This window comes from Mus caroli, chromosome 11, assembly GCF_900094665.2.
Source record: "Mus caroli chromosome 11, CAROLI_EIJ_v1.1, whole genome shotgun sequence".
Taxonomy (NCBI): Eukaryota; Metazoa; Chordata; class Mammalia; order Rodentia; family Muridae; genus Mus; species Mus caroli.
In genome coordinates this window covers 70,956,344-70,971,461 of record NC_034580.1, presented here as the reverse complement: position 1 = coordinate 70,971,461, position 15,118 = coordinate 70,956,344, and the positions used below count along the sequence as shown (strand labels likewise).

The following is a 15,118-nucleotide window of genomic DNA, read 5'->3' as shown; positions in this document are numbered from 1 at the left end:
CATGGGGCAAGGATCGCCGTGGACCGCAGGGACAGGGTGCGGGGCCGGACGAAGCCTCACAGCTTTGCCAGTGGACGACGCGGCCTGCCGGGGAAGTGGGAGGGGAGGCCCGTCGCGGGAAGATCGGCGCTCGGACGAGCTGGGCGGCGCGCGGCGGGAGCGCAGCGGCCCCTGGCGCTTGGCCTCTCGGCGGTCACCGCGGCTGGGCCAGCCCTCGGGGCGGGGCGGAGGGCGGGGTCTCGAACGAGCGCGGCCGCCGGCGACACCCGGACAACGCGCCGGCGGCGGGGCAAGGAGGGCAGCCCGGAGGGCAGCGGCCCCGGCCCCCGTGTGCGGCCCTCTCTTGCACTCCAACACCGCGGCGGCTGTGCCCGGTCCCGCCACACGTGCAGCTATGGTGGGCCGGCTGAGCCTGCAGGATGTCCCTGAACTCGTGGACACGAAGAAAAAAGGCGACGGCGTCCTGGACAGCCCGGACTCGGGGCTGCCCCCAAGCCCTAGCCCCAGCCACTGGGGGCTCGCAGCGACAGCGGGCGGCGGTGGGGAGCGCGCTCCGGTCGCAGGGACGCTGGAGCCAGATGCGGCGGTGACCCCTATAGTCCCGGTGAGTTGCCTCCCGCGCGGACTTCTCCCAGTCCCGGCCCACCCGCAGCCCTCCCCGGGGACTCCCCAGCGTTCGCTGTCGGTGCGGCCACCCGCCCGTCGAGACGGCGTGGCCATCGCCGGGAGCCGGGGCGGGAGCGTAGCGAGAGAGCTTGGCCAGCTGGAGCCAGTGGCTGGAAAATTGTCATCGCCTGGGAGGCGCGGGAGCCCCGGGAGAGGCGAGCCGCGGTCTCCTCCCTTCGAGGTGGCGGCCCCCGAGGCTGCCAGGCTGCGGCTCGACCACATTCCTGCTGGGGCGGGCTGGGTGGGGCTCCCGGGACACGGACAGGGATCCCGGGCCCTCCCCACCCGGGGGGCCCACGCCCCGCGGCTTTGCTCCCAAAGCGGCCCCCCTCTGCCGGGACCTGGGAGAGGGGTGTGCTCTGGGCTCTTGGCGCAAGGCGGACCACAGCCTTTGGGGGTAGTCACACACAAGAGTCTTCAGGGTCTGGTAGGTCTTTTTTTTCCCAGCCAGTGTTCTGCACTTAATGAGATCAGCGTCCTCCAGGTGGCCAGGGCTTTGAAAGTATTAATCCTTTTCCTTCTTTTACTTTAAACTCTTTGCAAAAAAAACTCCCAAGTCTGTTTTGTCTTGGGATCTGTTCAGGTGATGATATTCAAAGCACAGCTCCAGAAAGGCCACATCCTGTCTACAGTAGAAGCTCAAAGTAAGACTGAGGGAGGGCTGTGACTGTGCCTCCCATGGGGAGGTCAGCGGCAGTGTTATGCTTAAGGACCAAGATGGAGCTTTGCTGGTGTGGGGCCTTCTTGACCTACTGACCCTGTCCCAGCAAAAACCAGCACCTTTTATTTCCACTCCAAGGTGAAACTTGCTTCAGCTTGGCCTTTCAGTCTCTCTCATCTTTCCTGCTCTGACCACAGATCAGACTCTCACTGGTGCTTCTGACATGGATTCCTGCACCTGACATGAACCTTGACCCTCTCACCTTTCCCATTCAAGTCCTGGTGGCCCTTCCTCGAGATGTGGCCTCCTGGGGGAGCTTTCTCAGGCTTCTTCCAGAACCTGTGGCTTGGTGTCCAGGCTCAGTGTCTCTGTGTGGGTCTATCTTATCACTGCTGCTGACCCAATAGCGCACTGACTCTCTCCCACCCCTGGATACCCAGGGAATGTCTGTCTGGGGAGCAGGGATGGGGATACAAAAGAGGCAGGACAGGGGAAACCAGTATGGACATCTAGAAGAAAGATGTCTTGGAATTGTAGAACTCTGTGGCCTCACCTCATGCACTCCCTCTGTCCCCTCCCCCAAGAGGGTCTCAGTAAACTCCATCCTAGCCCTGGAATGGTACCCCAGCTCCCCGACATGCTTTTGTATCTTCTGCTGGTAACACAGTAAAGATCCCTAAGCCAACCTCCTAGAAACATTTGCCTCCTTCTCTGTCCTAGGGGTGGGACTGTCTCTTCCACATCCTGGCACAAATGGAGTTCTTGCTCTTAAATTAAGCAAAGAAAATGACAGCTCTCGGAGAACCAGAGAGTACAAAGGGCTGCTAGGTCCTTCCACACTGTGTTTATCTCTGCACTGGAGCACAGAGGGGGACCAGAGAGGGTCACCTGAATTTGCCTGAATTTGTCAAAGCTGTATTCCACACACTAAGCTCTCTGGCTAGTGGAGGCCCGACCCGAAGCAAAGGCATCTCTGGCCTCCACTGTTAACAGTTGTGGGGACCCTCTGGCATGGATGGTGGCCGCTCTATCAACCCCAGAGGCAAAGGAGATGGGGAAGCAGAGGTGGATCTTTACCTTAAAAACAAAACTCCTGGAAGCTTTGTCTCTTGGCATTCGGATTTAGCCTTTCTCTAACTATTGCTGGGACAATTGCGTGGGGGGAGGGGCTCTGCATAATTGAGGGTTCTGAAGAGTTAAGTCTGAGTTGTGGGGCTTTCTTGCCACAGGGCTCTACCGTCAGTCCTGATGTGGACATAGTGTGTTCATCAGGTCAGCTTCCTCTTCTGCCTTTCTCAAACCTTCGGTGATGGGAAGGGGGACTCCCTTCCCCCCAGCACACAGATAAGGACATAGGACGTGTGACACAGCTCTACAGAGGGCACAAAGCCCATTTAGGATGGACAGTACCTACTGTGCACATGAGTGCACATCACTGAGAAGTAGGCAGGGGCGCTAGACTGATCTGGGATTTGAACCCTGACCTTCGGTGCCCTGTCTAATGCTCTTCCCATGCCATGGGCCAGCCCTGTCCTTTGTAGGGCCAGACTGTGGTCACCACGAGGCGGGTCACTCATAGCTTTATCCCTTCTCTCCTCTCTCCCGGAAGAACCCAGCATCTCTGACCCACTCGCTAGCTGCCATCTGCTCACCGAGACTCTGTCCCCTGTCCTTCGGCGAAGGAGTTGAGTTTGACCCCTTGCCACCAAAGGAAATAAAGTGAGTATACTGACCCTATTCTTAAAATGTTAAAAAAAAAAATCCAGCCGGGCGTGGTGGCGCACGCCTTTAATCCCAGCACTCGGGAGGCAGAGGCAGGCGGATTTCTGAGTTCGAGGCCAGCCTGGTCTACNAAGTGAGTGCCAGGACAGCCAGGGCTACACAGAGAAACCCTGTCTCGAAAAACAAAAACAAAAACAAAAACAAATCCAAGTATAATCGCTTATTGTTTTGAAAAGGTTAATTATGAAAATGCACAGAAAACCACTGATAGTTTGACTTATTTTCTTATACTCTAACTAGTTAAATATATAGGGACCCCATTATATAGCCAGTTAAAGTTTGGGATGGAGTCTTGCTGTGTCTCGTTAGCTGGCCTCGCATTCACTATGTACCTCAGGCTGACTTGGAGCTTAGGATATTTCTGTCTCGGCCTCCTGAGCGTGTACGGCATTATACCTACTGCGGACATTCTTTTTAAGTGGGATTTTGTGACAAAGCTCTGCCATGTTCTTTGTGCGTGTCATATACCATGCCACGGGGAGCCAAAGAGTCTGTCTGTTGGATTTATTAATTCTTTCTAGAAGTCACGCATCCCTCTACCCCCAACCCCCAGTCAAGGTGCTATGACCTGTCTCACGTTATGTCACTGGGCAAGTCCTCTGGGAACGATCTCAACCAGGATTATCAGGGGCAAAGAGCTGTGGAGTCATTCCCACAAAGAGCTGTCTTTTTAGGGAAAGGAATTCTACTTTTGGTGACTGGGGATTTTGTAGCTGCAGTTTCAGTTGCTTGAGCACAAAGGAGCCTTTGATAAGGAGCAGAGGGAGGTTCACCCATTTAGAGGTGAGCAGGTTAGGCTTTTATTCCCCTGGAGCTTGTATTTCTGACAAAACTGGGACATGACTTTGTGACATTAACTCCCATCAGAGTCTTGTGTCTCTGGGGAGAAAGACACAAAGCTGGTTCACACTCAGGCAATGCTTGTTGAGATGCTGATATCTGTGAAGCTGCAAGACGAATGCGCCCACGTCGTCACTGCGCTGCTTTCAGAACATACGAACCCCCTCAGCCATGAATGGTGTATGCACCTACAGTCCCAGCCAGCCCTCGGGAGGCTGAGGCTGGAGCATGGGGAACTCCAGGCGAGGCTGGTCTACTTTGCAAAACCTTGCTCCAAAATAATAAGATGATGACGGTGATGATGGTGATAATGCAGCAACTAAGGGATGCAAACGGCACTGGGGTTGTAGCTGGCTTCCAGTGATTGGCTCAGGTCTCAGGGTCTCCCAAAGTTGGGAGGTTCCCGAACCATAGTTGAAGTGGGCCAAGCACTGAGATCATGGCTATAGCCAACCTTCTAGAAGCAGCACTTAGCACTTCTGGAATTCTTTCTCCGCACATTATGGAGCAGAGAGGGTGGAGAAGCTCCTTAGCCCCACACAGCAGCCAACTCCACCGCATTCCTTGACACAGCTCTACTTAGGAGGGTGTATTCAGAGAGCAGGGATGTCACCACAGAGTGTCTCTGCTGGGTTTCTGTGGCTGTATATGCACCACGACCAAAAGCAATTTGTGGGGAGTTTATTCCAACTCACATCGTGAAGGGAAGTCAAGGCAGGAGAGCAGCCTAGAGGCAGGGACCACGGAGGACTGCTGCTTACTGGCTTGCTCCTCCGTGCTTGCTCAGTTTGCTTTCTATACACCCTGGGACCCAATAGGGATGGCACTACTCACAGTGGGCTGCACCCTTCCACATCAATCACCAACCAAGACAAGGCTCCACGGTTGCCTATAAACTGAACTGATGGGGTGGGTCATTTTCTCAGTTGAGTTCCTTCTTCTCAGATGACTCTAGCTTGTATCAAGTCATCAACAAAGTTAAAATGTAACCAACCCACTTGAATATGTTAACATGCAATTGTGCATATTAAGAAGCTGCAAAGTCACTGGACAATATCATCTTATGGGACCACTGTCATATATGTAGCCAGTCATTGATCGAAATATCTTTGTGCTGTGTGTGATTTAATTACCCCAACAGCTCCAGCTGCAAGTAGACATTTCGCCCTTTGTTTTCAGGAACCTTTTATTGAAGTGTAGGCAAGTTAAGTCATTAGACTAAAGGCTTCCAGCTTAGGTAAACTGGGATGGAATTCAATTGCTGTGGAAATGCTGAGTTTACGGCAAACTTTGGAAGCCTGTGTGCTGCTTTTGGGCCCCCAGCTCAGGGCTAGGGGTTTAACTCAGGGTTGGAGTTCCTACTTAGCACTCAAAAGCATGGGTTCTATCTCCAGCCCTGCAATTCCATCAGTCAGTCCATCCATCCATCCAACCATCCATCTATCAATCCATCCAACCATCTATCCATCCATCCACCCACCCCCGTCCATCACTCAGGGATGCTGTGACCCTCATCTCTGCATCTTGCTTTCTTCTTCCAGAGTCTTTGGGAAGATCCAGTTAGGTTCTGTGACAAAAGTGATTGGAATATATGCCTCTCAAAAAGGACTCCCATAGACTCTGTGTTGCTTCTCCCTGAAGCAGCCAAGGTCAATGTCTGCACCCCAGGAGAGATGAGAGGTCACACTTGGGACCCCATGCTCCTTACTCAGAGGACAGCCTCATGCTGGCTCGTATCTCCCCACAGGTATACCTCCTCAGTCAAGTACGACTCTGAGCGGCACTTCATCGATGATGTACAGATGCCCCTGGGTCTGGTGGTGGCTTCCTGCAGCCAGACAGTCACCTGTATCCCCAACTGCACTTGGCGAAACTATAAGGCGGAAGTGCGCTTCGAGCCACGCCCCAAGCCCGCGCGTTTCCTCAGCACCACCATCGTCTACCCCAAGTACCCAAAAACCGTCTACACCACCACTCTGGATTACAACTGCCACAAGAAGCTGAGGAGGTTTCTGTCCAGTGTGGAGCTCGAGGCCACGGAGTTCCTGGGCAGCGATGGGCTAGCCGATGAATGTTGACTCAGCTAGCTTGAGGTTGGACCAGCTGTTCATACACTGTCCTGGTCCCCAGACCACCCTGGACAAGCTGGGTAGCATTGCTCTTGCACATCACCCCAGCCCCAGAGGGATCTAACCTGGAGATACCTCTAAGCCTAGCCAGGGGAAGATGTATTAAAAAAAAAAAAATCACTGCATCTTATAATAATAGAGAAACTCGGCTTCCTTAAAATTTTTTCCAGATAGTTTAAAAAAAAAAAAAAGAAGTGTGTGTGTGTGTGTGTGTATGTGTGTGTGTGTGTGTATGTGTGTGTGTGTGATTGGTTGATGCAGTTTCCCCAAAGTTTCAAGTTGATGAGAAAATAGAGGCAGAACAAAAGGACAATGATAGGATAGTGATATCTGGGCAGGCCGAGGTGAGCATGTCCTCCATTTTCTGATGAACAAAGTAGGAAAGTCTCTGGAATACAGAAGGTGCGTTAAGAAATTTCAGCCATGCATATGTTTATTGCTGGGGGCGGGGAGGGGGAGAAGCCAGAGTTAACTTGGGTAGACTGTGATGCCCATATGTGCTCAATCTGTTCTGGGCCAGTTTTTGTTGTTGTTGTTGTTGTTTCTGCTTCTATTTGTTTTTCCTGTTAACCCAAACTCTTAGATTTATCAAAAATCTTTTTTGTGATATTAGGGGAGAAAAACAAAACAAAACAAAAACAAAAAAAAAAAACACAAAAGGAGATGCCTTTAAAACAAACTCTCTGCCTTCCGCTTTTGTCGGTTGGATAAACAGCTAGCCTGGTCCGAGGCACCGCAGCCGTGTGGTTCCTGAGGGTTGGTTTCAGGCCCAGGCTCTGGTGCAGCCCGAGCATGCTTGGCGTCTGGTTAACGTCTCTCCGGGCTTGTGTAACTCTGCTCATAGGTATTTTGGGGTTTTGAAATACTTTTCCTTTTTTTTTATGCAAAATGCAGCAGAGAGCTCTTTTTTAGAAGAACGGCATTCTGAAAGAATGCTTTGGAAAAACATGCTTTGGGGGCTGCAGGGAAAGGGTCTCCACTGTGGGCCACCGTGCCTGAGCCCAGATGCCAACAGGAGGAGGCAGGTTTGAATGTGACTCAGATCCTCATGATTAAATGATGGACTTATTCTTTGGACTCTGATAGTGTCGAAACTGGGAGGAATGGGGTTTAACCCAAAAAAGCAAAAGACTGTTGCTTACCACCCAGATTAAGCTAANATGAATTCAGGAGTAGGGAGTGACACGTAGACTCCACAACCTTGCCACTGTGGTGATGGGAGACATTTCTTTTGTACCACTGAATATTCGGAAGTGACTATTGTGNAGTCAGGTATGCACAAAGGTGTTTCCCAGCCTACTTCCAGAATCCAGCTGAGCCAGCTACAGCAGCAGGGGCAGTGCTGGGCAGGAGGGTGCTGTGCACCAACCTGCCCCCTGCTCCCCTGCCCCTACCCGAGGCCTAGCCCTTGCTTCTTAGAATCCCCTGCCAGGCCCCACTGCNGGAGTGAAGGAAGTGGCAGGCTGAGTTTTATTCCAGGATCAGAAAGAACAAGTCGTATGTGTTAACTTTGAATACATCCAAATCATGTCAAGGGGGTTACTGGAGNCTCTGCCTTCCCTTGTATCTCTGGGTCTCTGTGATAGCTTCCATCTGCTCAGAAAGCAGAATTGAGAGCACACGGGCTTCCCCGGATCCACAGCAGAGACTGGTTATCATGGAAAGCAGGTACAAAGATAATCACTTTCATTTTAAAGACTGGCGCTGTCTAGTGCTACATCACCTAGTCCGTGTCCCCTGCAGATGACAAAGTCTGTTGCACTTTTCAACTCATCCCTCTGGACACAGAGGCTGCTGGCGTCGTGGTCCCAGTTGGCCAGGGTACAGCGCAGTTGGGGGACACCCTGGGATCCTCCAAGCTCCTCAGTAAAACTCAGAGCGACCAATGCTACTTGGCTTTAGGAAAACATTTATTGGCAAAAGTGGATTTTCTATCTGACTTCATNGTGTCACTGAAGCGTCAAATATAAGTTCTTTTCTGCAAATACAATTTCTAAATTAGGAAAATCACCAAAGCTTTGCTCTGCTCCTTTGGAGACACTTGCTTGGGCTCAGAATGATGTCATGGCCAGCATGTCAGGAGAATATGTTGTCTGTATGCAGCAGAGCTGTAAAGGTGTCCTTAAGAAAAAAAAAAATTTTTCTTTCCTTGTTTTTGTCTTAGAGGGATCATGTTAAGTTCAGGCAGAACATTCTAGGTGTGGATGGAGGCGGAAGCATATCAGTAAGTCGAAGCAAATGACTGTGGATGTCTGATGTAGATGGAAAGGCAGGTTTTTATGCCGTTAGGTTATTTACTAGAGCCAGCTATGTGTAGCTGTTTTGAATCTTCTCCGATTCTCCAAACCTGCTTCGAAAGCTGCAGGCCTGGAAGCTGGGCGTGGCATCCTGGAGCACCCTGATAGTGGTGGCGCCAGCCCAGAGAAGATTCCTGATGGTTGGCAAAGTGGAGAAGGAGGTTTGTAAAACTCACCCACCTGAGTGTGCAGGTGAGGATGGCTGTGTTCCTCGTGCAGCTTTTCCCTCCATATCCTAAGTTCTGGCTGTTGGAGGTGATGTAGGTGTCTAGAGACAGGCGGTTTTCCTTTCCAGTGCCTAGAAAAGACTTCATTTAAACAACGAGCATCTTGTCATTTGACACTTTTCCTCCTTTTTAAACTTAGAAAATATTTGACACACACCAAAAAAAAAAAAGTTTTAAAATTATCTTTTGACTTCTGTCCCACTTCATTTTTGTTTTGTGACTTCTCTGTTTAACAATAAATGATCTCAAACATAAAGCCTGGGAATGCGTTTGTTTGTTTTGTTGTTGTTGTTGTTTTAATAAACAGGGACTCACTATGCAGTCCTTACTGGGCTGGAACTTGCTCTGTAGACTGGGCTAGCCTCAGACTCAAAAAGATCGATTTTCCTGTCTTTGTCTCCCAGATGCTAGAATTAAAGGTATGTTGCCACCACCATGCCTGGCCTGCTTTTATTTAATTAATTTTTTTAAAGTAAGATCATAATGTACCAGGGGTGCGGTGGTGCTTGACCTCCTACGAGGCATTCCTTCCTAGGAGCTTAGGGCAGGATGCTTGTCTCAAGAAAGGCTTCAAAGGGAGAGAGGTCAGAGAGGGGCTTCCTAGGGTTTTGATAATTTGGTCTTCTGAGTTAGCGTTTCCAGATGTGGCCCAGGCTGGCCTTGAACTTACAATGATCCTTCTGACTCTGCCGCCCAAATTCTGGGATTCCAGGCTCTGACTTGGTTTTATGGCTTTCCTTGGGCCAAAAGGTGATGGGAAAGAGTCCAGAGTTCCATAGCCTGCTTCAGGGGAGGGACAGGAGGGTCAGGGAGAGGTCATCCTGCATGGCTTCTCCATCTCCTACAGCCATGCCTTAGCAGGCCAAAGTTCCACAGTTTGGGGTAGCATTTTCTGTGATAGGAAAGATTGAAATGGAAGCCCTTTAAGCCTATAATTCTGTCTCGTGTGAGGTTGGGGCAGGAGGCTCTTGAGTTCAGGCTTGGTGTGGACTGGACAGCCAGCTCCAGGCTCTGTCTCAAAAAACAATATAGGCCAGGCGGTGGTGGCGCATGCCTTTAATCCCAGCACTTGGGAGGCAGAGGCAGGCGGATTTCTGAGTTTGAGGCCAGCCTGGTCTACAAAGTGAGTTCCAGGGCAGCCAGGGCTACACAGAGAAACCCTGTCTTGAAAAAAACAAAAAAACAAACAAAAAAAACAATATAGGTTAGGGAGGTGGGTTAGTTGGTAAGTTTGCTGTACACATGTGAGGAGTTCCCCAGCATGTGAAAAGTTAGGTGCAGTGGTGCCCACATCTGTAATCCTTCCTCCAGGAGCCAAGCAGAGCAGTCCCTAGAGTTTGCTGGCCAGGAAATTGGTGAGTTCAGCAAGAGACCCTGCCTTAAAAAAACAAGATGGAGAACTGACTGAGAAAGAGACCCAGTGTCAACCTCTGGCTCTGCACACACACAGACACACACATATACATGTACACACATATACATATATAAACATACATATATACACACAGACATACATACAGACACGTGCACAAACATTCACATACACATATATATATATATATATATATATATATATATATATACACACACACATACACACACATGTACACATGCACACACAGAGACACACACAAACACACATACACGCGTACAGACACACTAATATACACGCAGACACAAATACACAGATGCACACACATACGTAGACATGCACACACATTCTTGCACACATAGACACACACACAAACACAAAAGAACACACAGAGCACAGAGACCTCCTGCTGCATTCTTGCCCTGATAAAAAGAAAGGCCCCGGGCCTTACTTATCTGTTTGCCTTTGGGGTATGACTCAGAAACAAATACTCAGGAATGCATAGTGTCATTCTTAGGACTTTTTAAGTGCAGGGGATTGAACTCAGGGCTTCACGCGTGCTAAACTTTTACAATTTACCACAAACTGTGCCTCTGGAAATAAATCTTAAAACCGGAGGTAAAGCAGCGATACCATGTGCCTCACTGTCTAAAGGCCAGTGAGATAAGGCAAGAACGTTAGACTAGCTTGTTATGATAATCTCAGCACTACCAAGGCAGAGGCAGGCTGGTCTCTGTGAGTTCCAGGCCAGTTAGGGCTACAAAGAGAAATCTTGTATAAAAATAATAATAATAATAGTGGTAGTAAGGAAGCCTGGCCGTGGTGGCTTTATCCCACTTTATCCCAGCACTCAGGAGGCAGAGGCAGGCAGATCTCTTAGTTTGAGGTCAGCCTGGTCTACAGAGTATATTTCCAGACAGCCAGAGCTACACAAAGAAACCCTGTCTTAAAAACCAAACAAACAAACAAAGAAAGAAGAAAGGAAGGAAGGAAAGAAAGAAAAGAAAACAAGGAAAAATAAGAGAAAGGAAAGATTGGCATAACGGAGTAAAACCACCCTTAATCTGTGATCTTTGCATAGAAAACTTTGAAATATCCTTAATACTTTACTAGCAAAGATCATTGAATGAGGATTAGATAGATCAAGATCTCAGAATAGCAATAGGTCAGAATCAGGTGTGAGCCAGGCATGGTGGCCCACATCTTTAGTCACAGCACTTGGGAGGCATGAGTTCTACGCTAGCCTGGTCTACAGAGCGAGTTCCAGGCCAGCCAGAGCTATTTAGTGAGAAGAACCAGTTGTGACCAGGCATAGTGGTGCACACCTCTGACTCCAGCACTTGGGAGGCTAAAGCAGGATTTTGAGCTGTCAGCCTAGGCTTCATAATGATACCCTCCACAGCAAATGACATAAATTGTGCTAGAATTCCTGATTCTCAGTGGGTGAGAGGCTTCAGACTTGGGGCCACGGAGACTCCATTTCTTTTCTATGTTTTCATAATTATCCTTTCTTTCTATTCTGCTTAAAGTATTAGTAAAAATAGAAGTTCCCCAGTGATAAACCACCACTACAGAACTGCACTTTTGATAGTGAGATCTTGTTTTTTTTGAGACAGGGTTTCTCTGTATAGCCCTGGCTGTCCTGGAGCTCACTTTGTAGACCAGGCTGGCCTCGAACTCAGAAATCCGCCTGCCTCTGCCTCCCAAGTGCTGGGATTAAAGGCGTGCGCCACCACGCCTGGATGATAGCGAGATCTTGATTATTGCATGTAGGAGCAAGAATGATAGGGGCTGGGAAGATGGCTTAGTGGTTAAGAGAGCTTGCTGCTCTGAGGACCAGGTTTAGATCCCAGTACCCACATCACATCAATCAATTTACAAGCTTGAATGGACACACACACACAGACATAAAACACAAAGCTTTTAACTTAATTTTTTTCGATTTCTTCATTTTATTTTACATATGTGTATTTTGCCTGCATGCATGTATGTTCACTGTGTTCACACTTGGCGTCCTGGAATGTCAGAAGAGGCCATCGTAGCCCCTAGAATTGAATTTATGGAAGGTTGTGACCCGCCATGTGGGTGCTAGGAATCGATTCCTGAGCCTCTCTCTGCAAGAGCAGCAAGTGCTCTTAACTGCTGAGCCATCTCTCCAGTCTGTAGAGCTTTGTATTGTAGAGGCTGGAGAGGTGACTCAGCAGTTAAGAGCTCTTGACTATTCTTGCAGAGGACCTGAATTTGGTTCCCAGTTCTCAAATCAGACAGTAACACCTGCATGTAGCTCTAGTTCCAGAGACTCCCAGACACTCTAGCCTTCATGGGCCTGCACACACACGATGGTCATAAACTCAAGTACATGCATGCATACACACCAACAAAAGAACCTTTGGTTTTGTTCTCCCCCGCCCCACCCCCTACCCCGGAAACAGGGTTTCTCTGTATACCTTAGCTGTCCTCAAAGTTGCTCTGTAGACCAGGCTGGCCTCTAAATCACAGAGGTCCTCTTGCCTCTGACTCCGGAGTGCCAGAATTAGAGGTGTGTGCCACCACGCCTGGCTTTAATAAAAGAATCTTTTTTTAAAAAAGTTCATGGTACAGAGCATAGTAGCACAGCAATGGGGAATAGGCGGATCACACACAGGAGTTCCAGGCTGGCTTAATAGGACATTCTCAGTGCCATCCCCACCCTCCCCAAAGAGTTCTCAGAAAGCAAAGGCAGCCCTGAAAAGTTAGCTTCATGAACTCGTATCATGAACTCCCTTGCTCATATTTATTTAGTATTTATTTGGATCCAGTTGCTTTGTTAAAAAAAAAAAAAAAAAAAAAAAAAGGTATGACTACATTAAAGACACCAAGGTAAAAGGGTTAAGGTCAGCTGGGGAAGGGATGTGTGTGGGTGAGGACATCACCAAGAGCCACTCAGAGATAAGCTGGTGTGAGAGCAAGCCAGAGCCAGGAGCATCCTGTGTGACTATGTTTAGTAGAAACGACGCAGGCCAGCCAGGACAGGGTTTCTGGCTGATGTTAAACTCTGAGAGGACTCTACTAGCACCTGTAGGTGCAGTGGGAGCAGAAATCAAAGGGACACACGTTCTGGCAGGCTACTTCCTGTTTACCTCTCAGGAAAGCAGGAAGTCATGAGCTGCGCAGGTAGGTCCAAACAGTTGCTGAGCCGTGAAGTTCTGAGTTCAAATCCCAGCTTTGCCACCGGTTAGCCATGCCACCTTGCGTCCCTCAAACTATAAAATAGAGAGAACAAGGGGTCTCTTCCCTCAGAGATGATGCCAGGATTCAAGGAACTGATGATCTGTGGGAAGTAGTTCGAACAGTCCCGGAATGAGTTAAAAGCTGTGTAAAGTGTTTGTTTTAATTATCTTCTGGCTTGTAATTTTACTCCCAAGAATGTATCCAAAGCACTGGAAATTTTCACTAAAATGTGCATATAAGGATATTCACTGCAGACTTGTTTAGAATAGCCAGAAAAACAGGAAACCAATGAACTGTTCAGAAACGAGGGGGATGGAGGAGCAGACCATGGGAGGAAATACAAGCGCCATCAAGTGTGCTGTGACGTTAGTCGTTTGGAGATTGATCCGATCATGTCATGTGTTTCTGCTGTCCTTGCCTGGCTGTTTGTTGTTTGGTTAGTTGTGACAAGGTATCCAGTAGTCCAGGCTGGCCTTGAACTTACTGTGTAGCTGAGGATAACCCTTGGCTGGCCATTCACCTCAGATCCTGCTGCCTCCTGAGGGCTGGGATCACAGCTGTGTGTCACTCAGTCAGCTTTACCACACTTTACAGACTAAGCCATCTCCCCAGCCCCGTGTGTGTTTTACATTATGTTCTTAAAAATGTATTTATCTGTATGTGTATAAGACTCTGTGTGTACACACAGAGATTCCAGAAGAAGGCATTGGGTCCCCAGGAGCAGCTGTGAGCTGCCCGATACAGGTGCAAGGAACAGGACTTTGGGCCTCTGGAAAAGCAACAATCGCTCTTAACAGGTGAGCCATCGGGTTGGTGAGATGGCTCAGTAGGTAAGAGCACCCGATTGCTCTTCCAAAGGTCTGAAGTTCAAATCCTAGCAACCGCATGGGATTTGAACACAGCCATTGGTGGCTCACAACCACCTGTAATGAGATCTGATGCCCTCTTCTGGTGCATCTGAAGACAGCTACAGTGTACTTACATATAATAAATAGATTAATTAATTAAAAAAAGAAGTGAGCCATCTCTCCAGCCCCACCCTCTACATTTTAGCAGAACCATTTAAAAACAATGTATGCACATCACCCATCAACTTTATTAATAGAAAAAATAGAAGGAAGGATGGACCACAGACAGATGTAGTTAATTCCCTCACATTAGTTAGTGTTTTACAGTATTTTCTTCTGAGATAGGATCTCACTATGTATCTCAAGCTGGCCTTAAGCCTCAGACCCATGATTCTCTCCTGAGTGCTGATTACAGATGTGTACCACAGCAAAACAAGCAACAAGGCTGTACGTTCTTTCTTTCTTTTTTCTTTTTCCTCCTCCTCCTCCTCTTCCTCTTCTTCTTCTTATTTTCTAGACAGGGTTTCTCTATGTAGCCCTGGCTGTCCTGGAACTCACTGTGTAGACCAAGCTGGCCTCAAACTCAGAGGCCGCCTCCTGAGTACTGAATTAAAATCTCATGTGCTGCCACAAGACACCTGGCTTTGTTTTGTTTTGTTTTGTTTTGTTTTGTTTTGAGACAAGATCTCCCTCCCTGTGTAGCTCTGTATGACCAGGGAGGGAATCATTAAGTAGATCAAGCTGGCCTTGAACCTACAGAGATCTGCCTCCCTCTGCCTCCTGAGTGTTGGGATCAAAGGACTGTGTCACCGTGCCAGGCCAATACCTTCATTTTTTATTTAGCATGTGAACCTCAGGTATTTCTTTGAGAAGAGCCTGTGTTTTTATGCCATTTTCAAGCTCTTGCTTGTGGAATTTAATTTTGTCAAGTTGATCAGATTGAGAAACACCTAGGGAGCTGGAGCTGCGGCTCAGCTGGTAAAGCCCTTGCCTCATGGTATGAACCTCTGGGGTGTGATCGCTCATGGTATGAACCTCTGGGGTGTGATCGCTCATGGTATGAACCTCTGGGGTGTGATCGCTCAT

The 15,118-nt window shown here is 48.8% G+C and overlaps 1 protein-coding gene across 1 annotated transcript; it reads left to right on the top strand.

Moving 5' to 3' along the window:
- The first annotated feature begins 255 nt into the window (after nucleotides 1–255).
- Nucleotides 256–8,858, top strand: Rflnb (refilin B). Its single transcript, XM_021178370.2, has 3 exons — nucleotides 256–604; nucleotides 2,937–3,046; nucleotides 5,697–8,858. Exons 1-3 carry the CDS (start codon nucleotides 395–397, stop codon nucleotides 6,025–6,027), a joined length of 651 nt encoding a protein of 216 aa, XP_021034029.1. The 5' UTR covers nucleotides 256–394; the 3' UTR covers nucleotides 6,028–8,858.
- Nucleotides 8,859–15,118: the final 6,260 nt, after the last annotated feature.

Excerpts from the sequence above, each read along its gene's own strand:
- Rflnb (XM_021178370.2), top strand. The coding sequence starts at position 395 with ATGGTGGGCCGGCTGAGCCTGCAGGATGTCCCTGAACTCGTGGACACG. Across the intron at positions 605-2,936 it reads CGGTGACCCCTATAGTCCCG|AACCCAGCATCTCTGACCCA; the intron begins GTGAGTTGCCTC and ends CTCTCCCGGAAG. Across the intron at positions 3,047-5,696 it reads TTGCCACCAAAGGAAATAAA|GTATACCTCCTCAGTCAAGT; the intron begins GTGAGTATACTG and ends ATCTCCCCACAG.